Source organism: Arachis duranensis, chromosome 1 (assembly GCF_000817695.3).
Source record: "Arachis duranensis cultivar V14167 chromosome 1, aradu.V14167.gnm2.J7QH, whole genome shotgun sequence".
NCBI lineage: Eukaryota > Viridiplantae > Streptophyta > Magnoliopsida > Fabales > Fabaceae > Arachis > Arachis duranensis.
The window spans coordinates 22,801,106-22,825,339 of NC_029772.3; the positions used below are offsets into that span (position 1 = coordinate 22,801,106).

Sequence of the window (24,234 nt, forward strand, 5' to 3'; positions counted from 1 at the left end):
ATTTCTAATAGCCAATTACCGCTTGTTCCTATTACAATTCTTGGAAGGCTGTTCTTCGCTTTATCGGTCACATAACCATATCATTAAAATAGCAATAGCAATTCAAATAGGAAGTTTGTAAACTACAAATCCTTTAAAATTTCAATACATTCAAAATCTTAACAGCAATGATAGTTCAGCTTACAAATTAACCTTACAATACCCTACAGCACCATTGTGCATTTGTTCTTCAATGAATAACCATATCATTAAAAATCAAAAAGGACTATTGTGAATTCAAATTGACAAGACTTAAATAGCTACATCGGAGAATCGCCACAGAAAGCATGATCACAGGTATTAAGTGCTAGAAAGAAGGAACAGTCCCAATGACCAATGTGGTTGCGACAATGGCGGCACAAGTAGGAACACTGAGACCTCCAGGACCAACAATGTCTTTGATTTCAGAATGTTCTAGATTATGCTTGTGTTTCATCTGCCACACAGAAACATATGAAATAGACATATCCATTAGAATTAGAATTAGAATTAAGAAGAAAAAAACGAAATACAGAAAGACTCACAGCTTTTTCAATTGATTCAAGCCTTTGTTCAACCTTTTCATCATGAAAAGGGCGCAATGAATACCCTGAAACAAGAAATCAACCAATCTTACAATCAATGAACCCAATCAAATAATCAAATCAGATGATATGAATGGAAAGCACTGAGAAATGAAGAGACCGGTCCAAGCAGTGGCAACGGAGGCAATGGAAGTCCCAACAGTGAAGACCACGCGGTGCCTCTCGAACGCATTCTGAAAAAAACAAAAAACGACAATTGAAGAAACAAAAACGACAATCAAAATGAATATTAGAGAGAGAGAGTGAAAAATTGGCCTTGGTGAGGAAGAAGGTGCCGTTAACGGCGGCCCAGGAATTATTCCTTTCCCAAATAAACTTTCCCCTGACATGTTTTGTTCAAGGTTAAGGGAAAAACATCAATTTACTTTTTTTTTTCAAATCAAGAGTTTGGAAACATGTTGTGCGAAACATGTGCGGTATTTTACAACCCACACTACTAACCGACAAGTGCACCGGGTCGTACCAAGTAATACCTTACGTGAGTAAGGGTCGATCCCACGAGGATTGATGGATTAAGCAACAGTTATTGAGTGATAAGCTTAGTTAGACAAGCAGAAAATAGTTTTGAGATATTCAAAAAGCATTAAATAGAAAATTTAGAATATTAAAGACAGGCAGATAAATAAGTTGAGAATAAAGTATTGAGAAAGCAGTTAAGGTTTCAGAGTTATCTATTTTCCGGATTAACTTTTATTACTAATTAATTTAATCATGCAAGATTTAATTTCATGGCAAACTATATGTGACTAGACCCTAATTCTTTAGACCTTCCTAGTCTCCTCTAAAATTCATTAATTGCCAATCCCTTGGTTAATTAATTCCAATTAGAGGGTGATGATCAATTTCTAGTTTATATGCCAAAAGAATCCTAATTATCCACAAATAAGGGGATTATATGTCATGTATCCTATTAAATACAAACAATTAAAAATTCAGTATAATATGTTTTCAAGTTGTTGTTCAAGTAAAGAGCTTTTTCAAGGTTTACAATAACTCAATTAGAACATGGGTTATACTTCCGTTCCACCCATATTCATAAAATAAAGAACGAAAACAATTATTGAAATATAAATCAAGACATGAATTAAATTAAAAAGATCAAACGAATCAATCCATAAAAATAGACAAACCTCCTAACTTTAACAATGAAGGATTAGTTGCTCATGGTTCATAGAAGAAAAATAAGGGTTCTGGTAACAATATGTGTCCCTGTCTAAATGTACAGAGTTCCTCTTTTTTCTTCGATCCTAATAAATTTTAAACTCTATTTATCTAAGAATAATATCTTTTTCACAAAAGCAGATTTGAATTTAAATTCGAATTAATTAACAAGTCTTCCGCTGATGGGTGGGGACCACTTGATTTGTCCATTCTGCAACTTCTAATCTGTGTTTTCTGGGCTGAAAATTGGTTCAAAATGCGGCCCAAAATCCACGTTAGCAATTTCTGTAAATTCTGCAGATCGCGCACGTCATGCGTACGCATCAGTCACGCGTACGCGTCGCTGGTCTTCTTCACAAGTCACGCGGACGCGTCACTGAGCAAATCTTCAATTCACACGTGCGCGTGAGAAACTTCCAAATCACGCGCACGCGTGCGCGTCGCTCCTCGCAGCCATCTCCTTTGATTCTTGTGCTGTGGAAACTCCATCAAATCTAGCTGAATGCTACCTGAAATAACTAAAATTACCAAAGACTCAAAATAGCATCCATAGTGGCTAAAATATAATTAATTCTTAATTAAACTCAACAATTTAAGTGCAAATTCACTAGGAAAAGATAGACAAGATGCTCACGCATCACAACACCAAACTTAAATTGTTGCTTGTCCTCAAGCAACCAAAACTAAGATAAGCTTATGATGTGAATTTGCATGAGAGTGAGAGTTCGATTAAGCTCGTGTCTCTTCTTATAGTGGGGTTTACAAGTGCAATCCTGAATAGGTTTGGCCTCTCACTCTCCTTTGAATCAAGAATGTTATTGTCATTCGGAATTAGAATCCGGATAATATTATGAATTCTCTGATCTTTATGTTTCAGTTTATTCCTTGAACACAGCAAAATTTAGTTTAATTCATTTTTCTTTGGTGCTTTGCACCTTGAGCATAGCCGTGACTCTGAATGTTTTGTCTCAAAAGTTACTTGACACAAAAACACCACAAGCACTTAACTGGGGAACTCTCTTCGAGTTCTGGTTTTTCTTTCAGTTACTCCCAGACAGTGGTGCTCAAAGCCTTTGGCATACTCTGTTAAACGCACTTGGTCTCGACTCTAAGTGTTCTGTCTCAAGGATTACTTGACACAATCACACCACAAGCATATGACTAGGGAAACAACTCTTTGAGCTTTTAATCATGTCTGACCTCCCTAGTCATTGATGCTCGGCGCCTTGGACCTTACTTTTATTTATTAATTATTATCTAATTTTTTTTCGTTTGCTTCAAGGAATAAATTTTATTTTGTTTATTTCAGAGAAGTCATAATAATTCTCTAAATTCCTGTTCCTTATACATTAACATCCCTTGATTCAAATTCAAATATGCACTGTTCATATTATGCATTCAAAAATCACAGAAAATACCACCACCTTTAAGCAAATCAGACTATTCTTAAAATTAACTCAATTTCTCATGCAATACATCATTTTAAAAAAAATTATTTGAATTCAAGCTTAGTGAGTAATACATGAGACATTTTTTCAGCATTAAAGCAATTAAGGGAAACTAGTCCTAGAATTCTAACTAATAAAAGATCATGCAACAAACAAAGCAAAATAGCAGAAAGCCAGAACATAACATAGAAAAAAGTGGGGAGGAATAAAAATAAAAGGAACTCAACCACCTTAGTTATCCTAGCGGTCACTTTATTCTTCAGGTTGTGTTCTTTAGTGAAGATGATTCACCTCCCTTTTGTGCCAGAAAACCAGTAAGCGCAGCGTCCAACAACACCAAACTTAAAGGTTTACTTGTCCTCAAGCAAAGAAGAACTGAAAATAGAAGAGACGAAGATTATGAGGAGAGAAAAATAAAAGGATAAAAGAATAAGAGAGAATCAGGATTGGGAGAGAGAGAGAAAGAAAACTGGGCGGCGCAAGCAACGCGTACGCGTGGGTCGCGCATTCTTCATAATGACGCGTTAGCGGTAGGCACGGGTCCGCGTGCCCTGGATTTTGTGCGATTCGCACGAAGCCAGCCGCGCGCCCGCGCGACTCTCTGTTCACATGGCTTGGGAGCCAATTATTCATACGACGCGTTCGCGTACGACACGCGATCGCGTGGATGGCCATATGTGCAACTGATGCGAACGCATTAGTCACGCGTCTGCGTGGTCTAACTTGTACTTTTAGCACACTTCCTGCCCCAAGCCAGTACAACTCTTTGCCCAAACACTCTTTTACGTCGAATTTTTAGGTCACACATTCACGTCGGGGACGCGCCTGCGTGAATGGAAAAAATTACAGACGACGTTTGTTTGTGCTAAAGGCTTGGTTCCAGTGCCATTCCCGCTCAACTCTCTGTCAAATTTTATTTTTCACTCACGCATGATCGACGCGTTTGCGTTATTGACGCTTGCGCGTCGTATGCGTTTTTTTTGAAATATATATAGAGGTTGAGGTGTTCGGTTCCTGTGATAAAATAGCTGCATGATCATAAAATTAGTAAGAACTCAGTAAAAATCAAACAAGTAAGAAAACTACTACTACGAAAAATAACTAAGGATACGAAATTATCGGGTTGCCTCCCGACAAGTGCTTCTTTATCGTCACTAGCTTGACAGTCAGCTCCTCTAAAGAGGAGGATCATAGGGGCTCAGCTCTTCACCCCTTACTTTAAACTTCTTTCCTGTGTCTCCATAATGTAGCTCAATATGCTCCAGAGAGAGGATTCTGATTACTGTATAAACCCATGCTAGATTGCTGTTCAACACCACCTTCATTCCTGGGGAGAAACCTTCAGTGGGGATCTTTTTGTTTCTCCATCCTCTGGGTACTTTCTTCTTTTTGGGAACCTCCTCCTTGGTAAATGAGTCATTCCCAACACCAAACTTAGGTTTGATGTCAGGAAAAATTTTATTGAGTGTTACCAAGGGAGGTTTGAGCTGCAGATTATGCTGTGTATCATCAGGGGGTTTTTAAAGGGTTGGATCAATAAGCTCTGCCTACATGCACTTCTCTTCTTCACCTGTTGGATGTATATCTTTGAAGACATGAAAGACCAGTTGCTCATTATGCACTCTAAGCACTAATTCACCCACTTCTACATCAATCAGAGCTCTTCCAATGGCTAGGAATGGTCTTCCTAGAATTATAGAGGCATTCTCATCCTCCCCTGTGTCAAGAATCACAAAGTCTGCTGGGAGGAAGAATTTACCCACTTTGACTAGGATATTCTCCACTAATCCATATGCAGGCTTCATAGATTTATCTGCCATCTGAAATGCTATCTTTGTGGGTTGTACCTCTTGGATTTGCAGCTTCTTCATCACAGATAAGGGCATTAGATTTATGCTTGCCCCCAGATCACATAGTGCTTTCTCAAAGGTAGTGCTCCCAATGGTGCATGGAATTTGAAAGCTCCCTGGATCTGGCATCTTCCTTGGTAAGTTATTCTGAATTACAGCACTACATTCCTTAGTCAGGACTACTGTCTCATCTCCCACTGTTTCTTATTCCTTCCAATTCCTCTTGTGGGTCAACGGTTCTTTCATAAATTTAGCATAGAGAGGCATTTGTTCAAGAGCTTCTGCAAAGGGAATGTTGATCTGTAGCTTCTTAAAGACATCTAAAAATTTAGAGAACTGCTTTTCTTTGGAAGACTTCTGAAGTCTCTGAGGATATGGCATTTTAGGCTTGTACTCAGGAGCCTTTGGCAATGTAGGATGAGTGTCAAGAGAGTCTGGGAATGGATTGTCCGCACGCTTTGGAGGGGCGTGCTCTACTTCTTCCATCTTCTCTTCTGGAGCTTCTTTTTCAACTAACTCTTCATTGACCTTGGTCTCAGAGCCAGCTACTTTACCATTTTTCAATTGAATAACCTTGCAATCTTCTCCTGGGTTCACCACTGTATCACCTTTAAATGTACTTGTAGACCTCTCAAGTAATTACTTGCTCAGTTGGCCCATTAGCACCTCTAAGTTTCTAATGGAGGTTCTAGTTTCCTGCATAACTTGTGCTTCTGTACTTGCCACTTGTCCACTTATCACGGTGATAGCCTTGCATTCCTCTTTTGGATTTGGAATTGTGTTACTAGGAAGGCTATTAGTGGTCCTCTGATCAATTTTATTAACTCTGGTGGCTATTTGACCCATTTGAATCTCCAGGTTCTTGATGGATGCTCTGGTTTCTTGTCTAAAACCTGTCAATATTGCTTCCAGATCATTGTTCTGTTGAAAACCGTCCTGAGAATTATTGTTAAAGTTCTGAGGTCTCTGAGGTTGATTCCTCCATCCAAAATTTGGGTGATTCTTTCATCCCTGGTTGTATGTCTTAGAATATGGGTCATTGTTGGGATTCCTAGGACCACTCCCCATGTAATTCACCTGTTCAAAAGAAGGTTGAGCATAATCATAATTATCATTTTGCACAAAATTACCTGCCATGTCATAGGAGACTTCCTGTGATGGATTTTGGGTGTTGATAGCTGAGACTTGCATGCCACCCATCTGTTGAGTAAGTAGATTTATTTGTTAAGACATTAGCTTGTTCTGAGCAAGAAGAGCATTAATAGCATCTACTTCCAACACGCCTCTCTTCTGAGGGGTTTCAGAATTCACAGGGATCCTGTTAGAGGAGTATAAATATTGGTTGCTTACAACCAATTCAATCAGCTCAATAGTCTCCTCTGGTGTCTTCTTCTTGTGCAATGAACTTCCTGCAAAATTGTCTAAGCACATCTTGGACATTTCACCCAAGCCTTCATAAAGATATCTAGTTGAGTCCATTTGGAGAACATGTTTGGAGGGCATTGCCTATTCTGTAGCTTGTATCTCTCCCAAGTTTCATACAGAGTCTCACCATCCTTTTGTCTGAAGGTCTGAACCTCCACCCTAAGCTTAGTCAGCTTCTTTGGTGGGAAAAATTTAGTGAGAAACTCAGTAACCACCTTGTTCCAAGTATCCAAACTCTCTTTGGGTTGAGAATCTAGCCATAGCTTTGCTCCATCCCTTAGAGAAAACGGGAAGAGCATAAGTTTGTACACATCTGGATTTACTCCATTTGTCTTCACAGTATCACAAATTTGCAGAAAACTAGAGATAAATTGATTTGGGTCTTCGTAGGGAAGACCGTGATACTGGCAGTTTTGTTGCACTAGAGTGACCAGTTGAGGCTTCAACTCAAAGTTGTTCGCAGTAATAGGAGGCACCACAATGCTCTTTCCATACAGATCTGCAGTAGGAGAAGAGTAAGAGCCAAGCACTCTCCTTTGTTGCTCCTTCCCATCCAGGTTTGCTGCATTGGCATTCTCAATATTAGTCGGATCCATAGTGTATTCTGCAGCCTTGTAAAGTCTTGCTTGATGTAAACGCCGTCTGAAAGTCTTTTCAGGTTCAGGATCAAAGTCTAAGAGATGTTCTTTGTCTCTGTTCCTGCGAATAAACAAACAGAAAACAAGAAAGAATGGGAATCTCTACGTCAGAGTGCAGAGAATTCCCAGTGAGGTAACCTGTGTAAAGAAAAAAATACTATATAAAATAAATAATATTCATCACAACACCAAACTTAATTTCAGAAATTAAGAAAAATATTGGTGCTATTTATTTATTTAAAAGTTTATTATTTTCTTCTTTTTTTCGAAATTATTTTTAAAAATAGATTTTAATAAAATAAAAAAATAAAACGCCTAATCTAAGCAATCAAACAACTAATAGTTGTTAATCACAGTCAATCCCCGGCAACGGCGCCAAAAATTTGGTGCGGTATTTTACAACCCACACTACTAACCGGCAAGTGCACCGGGTCATACCAAGTAATACCTTACATGAGTAAGGGTCGATCCCACGAGGATTGATGGATTAAGCAACAGTTATTGAGCGATAAGCTTAGTTAGGCAAGTAGAAAATGGTTTTGAGATATTCAAAAAGCATTAAACAACAAATTTGGAATATTAAAGACAGGCATATAAATAAGTTGAGAATAAAGTATTGAGAAAGCAGTTATCTATTTTTCGGATTAACTTTTATTACTAATTAATTTAATCATGCAAGATTTAATTTCATGGCAAACTATATGTGACTAGACCCTAATTCCTTAGACCTTCATAGTCTCTTCTAAAATTCATTAATTGCCAATCCCTTGGTTAATTAATTCCAATTAGAGGGTGATGATCAATTTCTAGTTTATATGCCAAAAGAATCTTAATTATCCACAAATAAGGGGATTATATGTCACGTATCCCGTTAAATACAAACAATTAAAAATTTAGTATAATATATTTTCAAGCTATTGTTCAAGTAAAGAGCTTTTCCAAGGTTTACAAGAACTCAATTAGAACATGGGTTATACTTCCGTTCCACCCATATTCATAAAATAAAGAACGAAAACAATTATTGAAATATAAATCAAGACATGAATTAAATTAAAAAGATCAAACGAATCAATCCATGAAAATAGACAAAGCTCCTAACCTTAACAATGAAAGATTAGTTGATCATGGTTCATAGAAGAAAAATAAGGGTTCTGGTAACAATATGTGTCCCTGTCTAAATGTGCAGAGTTCCTCTTTTTTTCTTCGATCCTAATAAATTTTAAACTCTATTTATCTAAGAATAATATCTTTTCCTCAAAATCATATTTGAATTTAAATTAGAATTAATTAACAAGTCTTCCGCTGATGGATGGGGACCACTTGATTTGTCCATTCTGCAGCTTCTAATCTGTGTTTTCTGGGCTGGAAACTGGTTCAAAACGCGGCCCAAAATCCACGTCAGCAATTTCTGTAAATTCTGCAGATCGCGCACGTCACGCGTATGCGTCAGTCACGCGTACGCGTCGCTGGTCTTCTTCGCAAGTCACGCGGACGCATCGGTCACGCGGACGCGTCACTGAGCAAATCTTCAATTCACGCGTGCGCGTCAGTCACGCGCACGCGTCGCTGTGGAAACTTCCAGATCACGCGCACGCGTCAGGCACGCATGCGCGTCGCTCCTCGCAGCCATCTCTTTTGATTCTTGTGCTGCGGAAACTCCATCAAATCTAGCCGAATGCTACCTGAAATAACTAAAATTATCCAAGACTCAAAATAGCATCCATAGTGGCTAAAATATAATTAATTCTTAATTAAATTCAACAATTTAAGTGCAAATTCACTAGGAAAAGATAGACAAGATGCTCACGCATCAGAAACTAATGAAAATCAAGCAAGATAGAACTTACAAAGAGAAGGTTTAGAACAACAGTCAAGAAGAGAAAGAAGAGAGATTGAGTTGGGAGAAACAAAAAACAAGTTGGAAGCGGCACAAGAAACAGACAACGTCGTGCAGGTGGAACAACATTCACTCCTCCACCGTTCCTGGAGAAGAGTTAGGGTGGCAGCCAAGGAGTGCAACACAGAGACGGTGAGAGGTGGGTATGAAAATTAAAATTAGATGGGCCTATTTTAGTAATTTTATATTATATGTTAGTCTTGTTTATATGTATCCAAACAGGATACTAGACATTACATCAGTGTCTTATCCATTATATCCAAACACAATACATAAAGAATAATTTTTAGTGTCTTTGTCTCAGTATCTCTGTCTCAATGTCATATCATGTACTGTTTATAAAAACAAAGGCAGCCTATGTGACGTTTTAAATTGCAAAAGCATGCCAACTTAATGTCGCTCCCTTTATGATTCCTCGCTCCAAGTGCACACCCAAAATAATGCCTCATACATCATGTGATCACTTTCAAGCTCGTTGAAGTGGTGTCTGATGATCATATAACTAATAGACTATTTGTGAAGACACCAAGAATTATTGTAACATCTTCTAGTGTTGGTATATTCAATAAATGGAAGATGAAACGGATGTATCTCTAGCTTTCACCTTTCAACTAATGCGGTCAAAATAGCTGAGTGACCCTAAATTTTTCCGATATTCGAGATATGAAATTTAGTTCCCATAAAAAAATCTCCTTTATATGCTAGCATAATAACTAGCATAAAAATAATATATTAATCCAATCTTGATATTTTTAATATGATAATATAATGTTAATGCCATAGAATATAAAACAAAAGAAAAAACTGATTCAACAGCGTATGACTTCATTATATCATTATATTCTAGGCTTCTAGCCAAAAGGTTAATAATATACTAGCCAAAATTCATTAGACTGAAGCTGAATAGTATACTACCCACAAGGTTGTGTGACTGCTGCTTAATGATAATACAATATCCATGAAAATGTAAAAGTAATAACATGAGCTATGATGATGAACAAGTATGAAAAGATAAACATGCAATGACTCAAGGTTAATGAAAAGAATCTACCTGTAATTGATCAAGTTAGCACGAAAAATGAAGTTATAGATAGATGCCATGTGATAACATGAAAACAAATCTAGTGTATGTGTATGTGGCGCCCCTGATTAAACACAAAAACATGCATTTTACATATTAATACAAATATTTTAACAATTTATCCTCCTTTTTTTAATTTCTTTTTTCCGTGCATTTATGAATTATATAAAAGATGGATTTCAGTAACAATATAATGCAGTAACTAAAGAATTATCCAAAATTTTCAACCCATCATAACTTAACATAACTCTAAATTCTCAATCACAGGGTTAATAATTTCAATTTGCGGATGTGAATATATTGATAGGAATAAAACACACAATTTTTTATTTGTAAGAATTAAAAGAGCAACAATATCTATTCACGATAAATATTAATACTAGCACAATAATACCTAATATCAGTGGAAAGATAACATAAAACCGAAATTAAAGACAAGCTAAGATTTTTAACGTAAAAAACTTTTTAGATGAGAGTAGTAAAAACTATGAATTACTAATATCAGAAAATAGCTTCATTATGATAAAAAATAGAGTATAAGAGAGTCACAAATTATTGCACAAAATGTGCATACAATAAGCCAAACAACCCAAACTTCAAAGTTTACAAAACAAGAACAAGAAGATGAAAATACCACAAAACAAAACTGCTGTGTGTGGCCAATATCTCCAGCTACAGACATCGAATCAAAGGTTTGAACGGTGAAAATAAAGAACCAGATGTGTGGAACACACTGTCCAAATTTGAGCTCGATCTAACGGTTAACGAATCTGCAATGACCAATTTACAAAGACATCTCTGTATATGTGCGAAAATGACTTTCTCTCTTCTTTTTTCTCTAGTGTTTGGTGTTGTTCTTGCAAATAAGACCTCTCTCACTTAACCCTAACTCACCTAAGCTACATCAACTATTCATGAACTTGGATACTAAATATTTTGACTTTTTCTCCACATAAAAGGGAGCCCAAAAAACCCAACAAATCTCCCCCTTACAACTATGTGTGGAGATAGGGGTGGAAAAAAGTCAGGTGGTCTGCCAAGACCTGCAGCCTGGCCTGACTTGACCTGTTATAAAATAAGCACAGGTTCAGACTCTTCTATAAGCCTTAATATATTAATAGGTCAAGTCCAAGTTTACTAATTAGCTTTACATATTACCTATAAATATTTTTATTAAAAAAATAATTTTTAAATAATATTTTTGTTTTTGTAAAAAAAATTATCAAGTCTTTTAACAGGCTTCAGGTCAGGCCAAACTTAGTACTTTAAAAAAAAGTCTATAGTAGGGGCGGAGATTGCCTCTCTACTCCTTATTCCCGTCCCGAGATTTACTCCTCGTTCCCGTCTCCATTTTCTGTCGTAGGAGAATATTGCTTCCTATCTCCATTTCCCACAGAGTTCCATTTTTCACCAAGATTTTTCATCTCTCTGATAATTTTGACTAATTATTAATTTTCATGGGAATAGAGCTGAAAATATTCATCTTATATAAAAATAGCAAGATTTTATACAAAAATCTAAACAACAAGATGTCGATTTCTTTCAAAATGACGCAATGGGAAATGCCACAACGAACTAGAACACAGAGCAGTGGACAAGGTGGGGAACACAACAACAAAGAGAGGAGAATGAATACGACGACAGAGTTGTGAAAATGAATGCCATGAATATAGAGAACGATACCGTGAGAATAATGAAACGGTGAGAGATGACAATACAGTGAGACAGAAGAGTGATGAGAGAGTAAATGCAAAAAAATTAAATAAAATATGAACGATAATAGCCGTTAAAAATTTATAAATTAAAGAAGAGTGATGCAAATAAAAATTAAAAATTTTAAATCTATATATATAACATGCCAAATGACTAAAAAATATATATAAAAAATAAATTATTAAAAATAATTAAATAAATTTATAAATTTTGAACATTGACAAAAAATCTTCACACTCAGATCTTTATTCGGAATAGTCCCCGCAGAATTCTCGGCGTCTCGAACAGTTTTGCCATCTTTAATCCATGACCACCTTCCTCGTCTTCCTTCTCCTCTTCTCTTTCCATTCTTCTTCTAGTTTCGCTTGATATAAAACTTTTCCCACCGAAACCAGAAAGACAAAGAGAATAATCACCAACACAATTGGAGAAGGAAGAAGAAGAAAGAAAAAGAGAGATGTCCAAGTTTTTGGCTGTGTATTTAAATCGATGAAAAAATAATGAAATTTTCTCGATTTTCTTAACTGTGTATTCTTTCTTTCTTTGTATCCAAATTGTTTTATTGACAGCATTGAGTGTGTCATCCTCTGATGGCACGGATGAAGATGAGATCCAACACCATAACCTTCGTCCTCATCATTACTTTGAGTTTTCTTCTTCGAAGCCTTGGAATGGAGGCGCCAACAACAACAACAACAACAACAATGTTATGGGCGCAACGGTGGTTATTCCTCCTGCAACCAGCGTCCATGAGTTGCTTGAATGTCCCGTTTGCACCAATTCAATGTATCCCCCAATTCATCAGGTTAGGGTTCTGTCCCTAATTTTCATCTTATTCATTTTTTTAAAATTATTTTGAGGTGATTGCTAATTCCTTTTGGTGATGGATTTGAAGTTGGATTGAGTGAATTTTGATGACATGTGTTTTTGAGTATTAATTGAATTTTCTGAGTTGGGGGAATGGGTCTTGGAGTTGGTTTTGGGAATTTAGGGTTATGGTTACATTGAGAAAGTGTTGTGTATAGAAGGGCATGTTTGATTTAGTGGAATTGAGCTAAAATAATGATTGCAGTGAGATGCGAGTTCAAGGAGTTTACCATGGTGTCAAAACTTTAATCTAACATTTGTTTATTACTAATAAAATTTGAGCAAAGTGAATTATTTACTGTAGTCCAAGTTTTTTTTTTTTTTTTTCTTTTTGATATTATAGTTTCTGAAAGTAAGTTTAGTTAGAACTGATTTTACAAAAATGTTTCCATTAGAAGTTGGTATGGAGTAAACTTGATTTATGTTTGATGAATATGTAGTAAGACCTTGGTGAATGAATCCGAGGAGTACTGTGGATGTTCTTTGTTAGTTAAACTCAAGAAAGTACTTTGTACACAACTATATTTTGTTGTTGTATCAGATGTAAGCTTGGGTGGTAAAATGGCAACAAGATAGGATTAGGAATAAATGCATTCAAGACAATGTTGCAGTAGCATCTATTTTAGAAATATGGTAGAATTTGAGTTTACATATTTTTGGGATTTTAGCCTATAGAAGCTCTGGTATTAAAAAGGCCTTGGGTATAATTAAAAGTTTGAAGAAGGATTTGCACAAAACCACCTATTAGGTTTATAGACCATGAGAACATATATTTTATCTGAAGTAGAAGACAATATGAAGTCAGTGTGACCCAAGGGATGCTATGGTTGAAAGCTCTCTGTATCAATTATTGAAAAGTAGTAAAGGATTTACTTCTTCTTATCTATTAGGCTGAGTAAGAAGATTGGAACAGTAAGTTATATGGTTACCTTAGAAGTCATAATAAATGGGAACAAAAAAGTTGAAGATTGGCCTTGGCAAAAATGCCGATTTCATTTATGTCCCCCGTCCCCTAGCTGAGGTCTTTTATGTATAATATGAACTAAAGTAACAGCTAACTCTGAACTACAAATAAAAACTCAAAATGTCAGGAAGATTTATTTGGTTTATCTCCTTTTCTTGTTAAAGAAACTTTGTTAGGAGAAAGGAGAGAGAAAAACCAGCAGAGAGAAATTACTGACTGAAACCTTTAAAGGCGAATAAGCTGGAACCCAAAGAGACTAGAAAAATAAGCCTTTCCCCAAAGTTATGCAGGTATAAATTACTGACCAAAAAACTACCTTAGCAAACTGATGTAATCATGCATGGCGCATGTAAGTAACTAACTGCCTATGTTGTAGTTGGAATGTAGGAATGCATAGCATATGTAGGTGGTTCTTGTTAGGAGATGAAAAAAATGAGAGGGTGAGAGCATTCAGACTGGATTCTGAGGAATATTGATTGTCTAGGATTTCTTATAGACAATCTGTATTGAAGTATATTATTAGTTGACACTTGACACATACTGCAAAATGTCTGTATTTGTGAAGATGTGGAAAATGAAAGTTCCAATAGATTTCTTGCAGTGCCATAATGGGCATACATTAAACAAGGGTGCACAATCGGTGTCCCACTTGTAGACAAGAGCTTGGAGATATTAGGTGTCTGGTGCTGGAAAAGGTGGCTGAATCACTCTAGTTACCTTGCAAGTACTACTCCCTTAGATATCCAGAAATATTTCCATACTACAGCAAGCTGAAGCATGAGACAGAATGCAATTTCAGATCATACAATTGTCCTTATGCTGGATCAGAGTGCTCTGTTGCCGGGAACATTCCTTTCCTTGTTGCACATCTGCACAGGATGCATATTCAACCACCGATATGTAAAATCAAATCCCCATGAAGTTGAGAATGCAACATGGATGCTCATGGTAAGTGTATCAGATTTATTTCTACAGATCATTACCCTTTGTCATATATTTCCACAAATGGATATTAAAATATGACACACAACAGCCCCCCATTGGTTTGTGGTACTTTAATATCTATTGGTGGAAATACTGGGAAGTCATGGAGACATCGAAAATTGGAATCATGCCTAGTGAAATTTGTTAAGATGCTTCATGCCTTCATATGGCTAGTTATGTTTTATCTATTCCTTATATCCTCCCTTTCACTTGGCTGAGCTATGTTTTGGTGCTTATCAATTTAACAACTTTGTTTTTTCCCGCTGTAAGCCTTGCATAGAAGAACATGTATGCAATTCAGTATCCAGATGCTACATCATAGATTTTTAATTTATTCAAAGCCCATTCATCACTTATTAGTTGCCACTTTTAATCACATCTTATATAACATATATTCACAGTAGAGCACATTCAATCTTGGAAGCAATTAATTAATTAATTACATAATTAAAATAAGAAGATTGCAATACAAGTAACTGTAGATATAATAGTATTTCATTTAATGATAGCTTAATATGATTAAATGCAGACACAAATCCGAATGCAAATTGGTAAAAATGTAAATATATACTAATTTAATTATAATAGTATAACTGTATAACTTAGGTACTTAGGTAGTACTTTCCCTGAAAAACAATACGCTGTGGTTAGTAAATGCGAAAAAAAAAAATCCTAAGAAAGAAATTCGGATATAAAAATAAAATATAAAAAATAAAGAAATTAGTAAAGTAATAAAATAATTAACTAATCAAACTTATATTTTTTATAATCTGTGAATGCTATTACTTGACATAAATGTAGTTAAATTTTTATTTTCTTATTTTAAAAATTTAATCCAATATAAATATATGGTATATAAAAAATAACAAAAGAATTAAATAATTCCAAAAGAATTAGAAGTGAACCGTACTATTAAATATAAAAAATGTTTTAAAATAAAAATGAATAAAGATATAAAATGAATTTATAATTTTATTAATTTTCCTATCTTAATTTAAGAATAATTAAAATATTAATTTATTGTTTTATCAATTTTGTTATGGACTTAATCCATTTTTTCTAATGGGATAACCGAATAAGAGAGTGAGAGAGAAAAAAACGAAGTGGAATAATGAGGTAGTCCCCACCAGATAGATAGATAATAAATATCATAATAGTCTCTTCCCGCCTTCTCGCTTCTTCAAAACCTTTCTTTTCTCGTTTAGCATCATCCCCCCTTCATTCTCTCAACAGACTCACAGGAAAACAGAGAGATAAAATTCTACACTCTGCCTCGTTTATAAGGGTCACTCATACAAATTGTTGCATTGTGTGTGTGATATAGCCACGCACAACACTAGTTATGGACACGCCGGAGAGGAACCAGATCAACCCTCCCTTCTCTCGTGTCGAGGTTTTACTTTTACTTCCTCCCATTCTGCCTTTTCTGCATGTCTTTCGTTAAGTTTTCATGGAAAACGTATGTGTGATTTTTCTTGTTTTTGGAATATCTGTTTTATGAATATCTCAACATGCAGTTCAATTTGCAGCAGTGGCGGAACTTGAGGATGATTTTTGGAGGGGCCAAACATGTTAAATTTGTAAAAAGAAAGGATAATTTTTGGAGGGGCCAATATTTTAAATTTGAAATAAAAGAAAAATATTGGATGAGTGACAGAAGTGAGTATCAAAGAGGGTGTAACTTGATTAGTAACACAACATTTGACCAATTAAGCTATTTGTACTTTTTGTAATGGTTTACAAGGCTCTGCCGCTTTTGCAGGGATTGTAAATAGTTTCTTTTGCTTTGCTTTTCGCGTTCTGTCTTTTGCATTTCATAATTATCCTCTTATCAGAGAGCCCCTTTAATTTTATATGGGCTAGGTATTCTATGCACTCATTTGCTGTATTGGTTCATAGTCTTGATTATCTGTTTTTACATGAATTAATCCTTTCAATTAATCTATGTGTAATTATATTTCTTCTCTTTGCTCTTGGCAGGATTCCCCTGTATTCAGTTTTATCAACAGTTTGTCGCCTATAAAGCCCGTGAAGTCTGCCCAGGTTGGTCAAACATTCAGCTCGCTTAGCTTTCCTTCCCCTCCGCGTGCTTTTACTTCATCCAATCTCACCTGTTTCAAGGAATCAAAAGTTCTCAGGAGGTGATATTCAAATGATTTTAATTTTTTCCTTGTTTGATAATTTTTTATTTGCTAATATCTGTATACTGTTCAATGAACCATTTCTGATTGTCACATATTATTCACATCTATAGGCATAACCCTTTTGGGGCATCAAGGCCTGGGTTGTCATCTGAAGATGGTAATAAATTTCAGACAAGTGAAGAGGCTATTGCAGATTCATTTCATCCATATAATAACTCGAGGGAATCTCAGGGAAATTTTCATGATGGAATATCTGTAGTTGATGATTCGATTGCTCTACCTGGTGAGCACACAGACTTCTCAGCTGAGATACTACAGGCCTTAAATTATAATAATTGTGGTAACCCTGGCTCTGATCCTGGTCATGAGGCTAACTCTCTTGAAGTCTTTAATCAGGGGTTGTGTCAATTTGATCCGAAGGGCCAAGAATCAGAGTGTAATTGGGATAATTTAATCTCTGGAGATACTGATTTCTTCGTTTTCAATTCCCCAAATGACGCAGCTTTTAAGGGTATAATGCAGAAACCAGATTCTCATTTTATGTCTCTGGTACCGGAATCTTCCATATATAATGGTCTGAGAGATAGCAAACTTAAAATAGAAGATTATCGTCCTGAGCCTTTAGCAATCACAGGCCAAATGCAGGACAAACACTGCGTTGCCATGACTAGCAAAATAAAGGAAAAACCAGATGTTGAGGTAGATAAGTTTGTTACTGTTGTGACGAATTATGCATATTATACTTAGTTGTGAACATTGCATTTATAAATTATAATTCTAGCATCTCTAGATTTTAGTCAATTGCTTTGTAGTATGCATGGCAAAAGTAAATTATTTATTTGAAGCTCTATTTCTTTGAAGCTTGTTTCTGTGATGAACCGTGGTACACGGAGGCGATGTCTAAACTTTGAGACTGACAGTGTGCAAAGGAAGAACTCAGATGATAATTTAAAATCCGGTTCTCTTGGATATGAAAAACAATTGGTTTCGGCAAAACGCAAAAGCAGTTCACAGCAATGCACTATGCCTGCAGTTGGCTTACATTTGAATGCACCCGACAAAGAAGTCATAAGTAATGACGAGTCGTCTTGTGGAATTCATCTTAATGTTCCCAGTTGCACTTCCGTGCAAATCTATACCAGCTATGAACATCAGGAACCACTGGCAATAGGAGTGGATTCATCAAACATTGGGCCTGAGCCAGCTAAGGATAATTCTCATGCATTATATTCCACTGTTAATGATGTCAGTCAGAATAGTCCCAAAAAGAAAAGACATGGAGACTGCAAGCGTTGCAAGTGCAAGAAATCAAAGTGTTTGAAGTTGTAAGATGAGAGTGATTTAAAATTAAATAATAATAATAGTAAATTAATTAGCAGTTAGTTATAATGTGACCGGCCTTTGAAATCGAACTTACAGTTTTTTTTGTTGCTTATGACTTTTTGTTGATAAGATATTGTGAGTGCTTTGCTGCTCGGGCCTACTGTACAGGCAACTGCTCATGTAAGGATTGCTACAACAAACTTGTTCATAAAGACAAAGTCATTCAAGTTCGCAAGCAGATCGAGTCTCGCAATCCTCTGGCTTTTGCTCCTAAAGTCATTGCTGAACCTGAAATTGGGGTCAGAAATTAAACTTCAACTCTCGTTCTATGTTAGCTGTAATTTAACCTGGTTCATAAAATGATTTATGTATTTTTCGCTTTCAGAATGATCCAAATAAAACTCCAGCACCAGCACGACACAAGAGAGGATGCAACTGTAAGCAATCAGTCTGCCTAAAGAAATACTGTGAATGCTTTCAGGTATTCATCTATCCTTGATATATATCATGAATACTTCAGATTAGTTATAATATTAGTTACTAATGGTAGTGTTTTGTTTTTCAAAGGCTGGTGTTGGATGCTCCTTAAGCTGTAGATGTGAAGGGTGTAAGAACACATTTGGTAGAAAGGACGGTGAGTTGTCCCCTCTTTTTGCAAATTAAATACCCATCAGAATCTAACTGTTTTATTGTTTCAGGCGCTAATTCTATAGGAGTAGAAGCCCAGCTAGAAGTAGAAATAGAGGTCTGTGGAAAAGTTGTTGAAAAAGTATCACAGAGAATTGAAGTTCAGAACTCCGATAATCATCCAGATTTTGTTCCAATCTCTACGCCATTCCCGCTGTTTAGGTTGGAAATGCTGTTTTTTGTTAGCTTTGAAATGATAAAATTGATGATTTTGTTTATTAGTACTGACTTGATTCATTTTTTTATTTTTTCTTTTTGTGTCAGTTCATTGTCAGAGGGGAAACCAAACACTCGTTGGTCTCAACCACCTAAGCATTCTCAAGCTGTTTCGGACCAGGAAATGACAGATGTTCTTGGAGGCGGAGGCAGAAGTGATAGGTCTCCCATGACCATCAAAACTTCTTCTCCAAGTGGGAAGAGGATTTCCACTTCTAAGGGTGACTTGACACTTTCTTTTCCTTCTCCTAATCGTCATCAATAGCAGTGCTACATTTTTTTAATTGATAGTCAATAGTTATTAGTTAAGTCTTTTTCGTTTCAGTTAGGTTAGTAGTTTGTAGCTTTAGGCATATAGATGTTATGGTTTAGGTTTAAGTATATTTTAGCTTTAGTTTTATTTTATTTGAGTTCCTTCAATTATTTAGTATTTATTTGAGTAATGGTTATAATCTTTATAATCATTCTAGTAAATAATCTCTACGGGTCTTTGTTAGAGAAATTATAATTCTATTTATTGCTTCTGAATCAGTGTTTATATATATATAATGGTTATAATCTTTATAATCATTCTAGTAAATAATCTCTACAGGTTTCTGACAGAGAAATTATAGTTTTATATTTATTGTTTTTGAATCAGTGTTTATATTATATATATTTCTACTATTATTACTATTAGAGTGTCAACACACTTTCAAAATGTTTAGAACTTTTTAAATATGATATTTTCTTCCAAGTTATAGTAATTATTACTTTGTTCAATTGCACACTAAGTTGGGAAAAAAATTGATTACGAAGTTATTCATCAAGATACCTTGATTTGATGATTAATCTATAAGGTAAGTACTTTATTTTTATTGTTCTTAATATATCATGTGAAAACATAAGAATGAAAGATGCTTAAAATATTTTAAGGTGAGATTATTAAATAAAGAAATTCATTTTTTTTTCAAATCTTGATCAAACATAAATTCACCAGTTGATAGATAATCTTCGTATCTCGAAGAAATTCACTTTTTTTTCCCTCTTTTTTTGGTCCTGAAATTTTCTAAATCTAAAGCGCTTTGTTATTTTGGACTTGAAATCGTTTTTTTAAAAGCTAGATTTGATATTTAAGTGTATGTTTAATTTAAGATTTGGATCTTTTAAATTTTAAATTTTATTTTAGAGAATAAAATGTATTCTTTTATAATTTATTTTATACGTGAGACCAAGAGAAAATATGAGAGAAAAACTATTCAAGGTGAGAGATCATACTTTACTCTCTCAAGTGAAAAATCAAAATTTAAAGAATTCAAATTTTTAGTTTAATGTTTCATCCAATAAATTCAGAGTTAATAGTTTAAATTGTCTCTGAAAGATACTACAATTTTCATTTTCGTCCTCGAAAGATAACCAATTTGTTCATATTCGTCCTTCCGTCATCTTCTTCGCTGAGTTGGTAAACACTTGCTGACGTGTGTTGTTAACTGCCAATGTAGCACACAATCAAAACGATACAGTTTTGATACAATGTTCTCCTAGCCTTGAAACGTCACCGTTTAGTGTCCAAGAGAGATTCATCCTTACCTCTCACCGTTGCAATGGCTTCTTCCACTATCAATGCTGCTCTAGGATATGATCAACTCTGCATTCAGTAGCGACAATTCTTTTATTGTAATTGTCAACCAACACTAACGAATGTTGATGGGGTGTTTTAGAACTTAGGTGAAAGGCTTAGGGGATATCTTGAGGGAGACGATATGTTTTGGAGCGAAACAGAGAGAAATAGTTGATATTAAAGGGGATTAGACTTTGCAATGTTTGAATCTCTCTTCTGGACACTAAACAATGACGTTTCAAGGCTAGGAGAACATTGTATCAAAACTGCATCGTTTTGATTGTATGCCATGCTGGCAGTTAACGACACATGTCAGCGAACGTTTGCCAACTCAGCGAAAAAGATGAGAAAAGACGAATGTGAGCAAGTTAATTATATTTTGGAGACGAAAATGAAGATCGAGATATTTTTTAGGAACGATTTTAACTATTAATTTAATAAACTCACGTTTTATTTTTTTTGGCTTTTTTTATTTCTTTTTTCAACATCCAGCATCTTACAAACGTTATATTTTTTCAAAAGTTAACATTGGACTTGTTTTAACATTCAATTGAGGATGTTGTTGGAAATTTATGATACGCTAATTTATTTTTTGCTAACCATATCCTTTTTCTCCCTTTAAAAAGAACTCTTTCATAAAATCTTAGATACAAAGAAGATTGGCTTTAAAATTACAAGACTGATTCATTCAACAACAATCTGTAAATGAACATTTTTTTTTCATAATTTTATTTATTACATGCCAATCTGAATAGATTTTTTTTATTGGTATGAACTCAACGGGTTTTTTCTTTTCTTAATAGTAAAATATATTTTATCTAAAACAATTTGTATCCTCCAAAAAATGCTTCAAATTTCTTTAGGATAAATTAAACCGATGGAACTAACAAGATTTGGTTACAATCATTATATTGTTGAAAGGGTTTTTTTTTTTAATTATGCATTTTTGGAAGTAAAAATAAAATAAGGTGTGAATTATAGTCGAAAGATTGGTCCAACCAACATTATTAGTTATTTAACTAGTATTTTAATTCGTAATAATATTATGGGAATATAAATTTTTTAAAATTATGATCTACTTAATTATGATAATATAGATTATACATAGCATAAAAGATTTATAAAATCAAACTACTTTTACACAAGAAAGTCATAGGTCGACAAAAATTTCTAACTAAAAAGACTAAGATATCTGTAGATAAAAAATCAAATAATAAAAATTTTAATTATTATTTTTATATAAAAAAATCTAATTTTTTATTAATAATTAATTTTAACATTTGTTAGCTAAAATTTAAAACAATTTAACGTGTATACTTTTACATTTAATTAGGTGTTAACTGTTAAGTCTGTTGCACAAATAGAAATAATTAATTTTTATACTTGTTATTTAAAAATAATAATTTTTCTCTCTATGCATATAAAATTATAATTAGATATTAGCATACAAAATTATACTGATAGTTATAAAATTAATTTAAAATTAATTTTTTAAAATAATTAAATCTTGATTCTAACTTTTAATTATAATATTAGTATTCTCTCCCAATTATATGTAATAAATATTTGAAAGAAGAGAAATGAAAATATAGATTAAAAAGATAAGCGATAAAAATTTAAGAGGAGTGCTAGGGAGACAGCAGATTTTGTGAGTTGTAGGCATCAATTAGCCATCAATAGTGTATTTAATGGTGTGAGATTTTATCTAATGGTGGAGAATCATTCATTTTTATTTTGTTGGCTAAGTGCTGGCCAGATTTTAACAAATCTGCTGGCCCTAATATTTTGATTTGTCAAATTACTAATATAAAATATAAATTATATATAGAGTAAAAATAGTAGAGAGAAATAGAAAAATGGAGGGAGGTAGATGAGAGAATTTAGAAAGGGAGTTTATTAATTTTGAAAAAAAATATTTTTCTCAATTTTAATAAGAGAGTGTCATGTGACATATTTGATTATTAAATTAGATAGTAATATATGATACATAATATAGGTATATTTCAATTTCAATTTTAATGCAATTAAAGAATGTCATGTTGCACATTTTGATTGTCAAATTAGTAATTATCATTAATATTGATAATGATATATAAAATAGATAAAGTGGTTGAAGGAACGAGAGAAATAAAAAAAGAAAGAGGGAGGATGTGAGAACTTTTTAATTTTAGAAAGAAAGATTTGATTTCAATTGTAATGAGGGAGTGACATGTGGCACATTTTAGTTGTAAAATTAGTAAGAAGGAGGAAAGAAATTCTTTAATCTTAGAGAAAAATATTTAATTTCAATTACAATGAGAGAGTGACATGTAGTACATTTTAATTGTAAAATTTGTAAGAGAGAGAAAAGAATTTCTTAATTTTGGAGGGAAAAATTTAATTCCAATTGCAATAAGAGAGTGACATGTGGCACATTTTAGTTGTAAAATTAGAAATAGATAATAAATAATAGATTAAAATGTGAGTGTGTGACAATAATGGAGGCGCTTTGCTATTTGACCACATCAACAAGAAGACGATCTTGTGAGCTGCATAGATTCAAGATCAATGTTCTCATTCTTCCATTACCAACACTGAGTTGTTCCTTAATACAGGGCTTTGCCTAATTCTCATGATTCAAGAATTTATACGAATAAGTTGTAAGACTAAGGATTATTAAGAATAAGGACAACTTTAATGTAATATTATCCAATCAATTTTTTTTATAAAAAAACTTAATATCTTTATCACAATATTATTATTATTATTATTAGGCGTTGAATGTTGGTGCTTGTGGTTGTGGGTGATTGTGAAACAAATGGAAGAATATCTAGCAGTTTATGATTAGGTTAACAAATAATTTGGCATTATTCTTTCCAAACAAAAAAAAGTACAAAACCAACCTCTCTCCTCAGTCACTTAGCTTCCTTAAAAAATTGACCAAACAGCTTATGCTTCAGCTTGAAAAGCCACATTCTAAGGCAAAATATGGGAATGGGACCAATATAGAGTGCCTTTTCCACAATGGGGTTCCGACTTCTTCATTCCTATATTTCAAAGACACGTAGTTGGGCTTGTAAACTACTGTGAATGAATGTGGTTGGTGAATGGTGAGGGTTGGCTGTTTGTAGGAGGAACGTGAGAATCAAGAGAGGTCGATATCACATTATCTAAGCTTCAATTCAATACTCAAAGAGTAACCAAAACAATAAGCTTCAATTCAATTCCTTAATATTTGAAGCAGTCTCTCTCCTTTTTTTTGTGCTATTTGAAAATGTCTTTTCTAATGATAATTTATCTTTTAACTCTTTTCTTTCTTCAATTTAAGTGTGGTGGAGAATTAATGAGTTAATCAAATCAACTCTCATACATCTCTCTGATTCATTAAGCTATAAATTCCTTATATCAATTGTCTTGCATTCCTCTATAAATTTTGGCATTGTTTTTTTTGAGATGAAATTTGTTGGTTTCGTTGTCAATTATTTGACAATTTGTTCCACTTATACCTCTAAATTTTATATGGAGATTTTCTGGTTTTTAAATTTTGTTCTTGTCTCTTACATGAAGTTTTGGATTTGTTGAACAAACTCAGCAGTAGATTGTAATAATCTCTTCATAACAAATTCAACAGTGA

The 24,234-nt window shown here is 34.2% G+C and overlaps 2 protein-coding genes across 7 annotated transcripts; one reads left to right on the forward strand and one right to left on the reverse strand.

Annotated features, from left to right (window-relative positions):
* Nucleotides 1-346: 346 nt before the first annotated feature.
* On the reverse strand, nt 347-6,219 carry LOC110277648 (uncharacterized). Its single transcript, XM_021135158.2, has 5 exons — nt 6,213-6,219; nt 5,908-5,975; nt 724-796; nt 564-628; nt 347-475 (listed from the first exon to the last, which is right to left on the reverse strand). The coding sequence occupies exons 1-5, from the start codon at nt 6,217-6,219 to the stop codon at nt 347-349; spliced, it is 342 nt and encodes a 113-aa protein (XP_020990817.2).
* Nucleotides 6,220-12,085: 5,866 nt separating this feature from the next.
* On the forward strand, nt 12,086-19,525 carry LOC107481910 (protein tesmin/TSO1-like CXC 2). Of its 6 annotated transcripts, XM_021139094.2 has the most exons (12): nt 12,086-12,641; nt 14,258-14,615; nt 15,976-16,044; nt 16,632-16,792; nt 16,906-17,078; nt 17,298-17,494; nt 17,657-18,120; nt 18,249-18,417; nt 18,504-18,599; nt 18,686-18,752; nt 18,817-18,967; nt 19,070-19,525. In XM_021139094.2, exons 2-12 carry the CDS (start codon nt 14,445-14,447, stop codon nt 19,284-19,286), a joined length of 1,935 nt encoding a protein of 644 aa, XP_020994753.1. In that variant the 5' UTR covers nt 12,086-12,641; nt 14,258-14,444; the 3' UTR covers nt 19,287-19,525. The 6 variants fall into 6 exon arrangements, with proteins under 6 accessions (XP_020994753.1, XP_015957759.1, XP_015957751.1 ...); XM_016102273.3 differs by having other exon boundaries at nt 16,906-17,494; XM_016102265.3 differs by having other exon boundaries at nt 14,269-14,615; nt 16,906-17,494.
* Nucleotides 19,526-24,234: the final 4,709 nt, after the last annotated feature.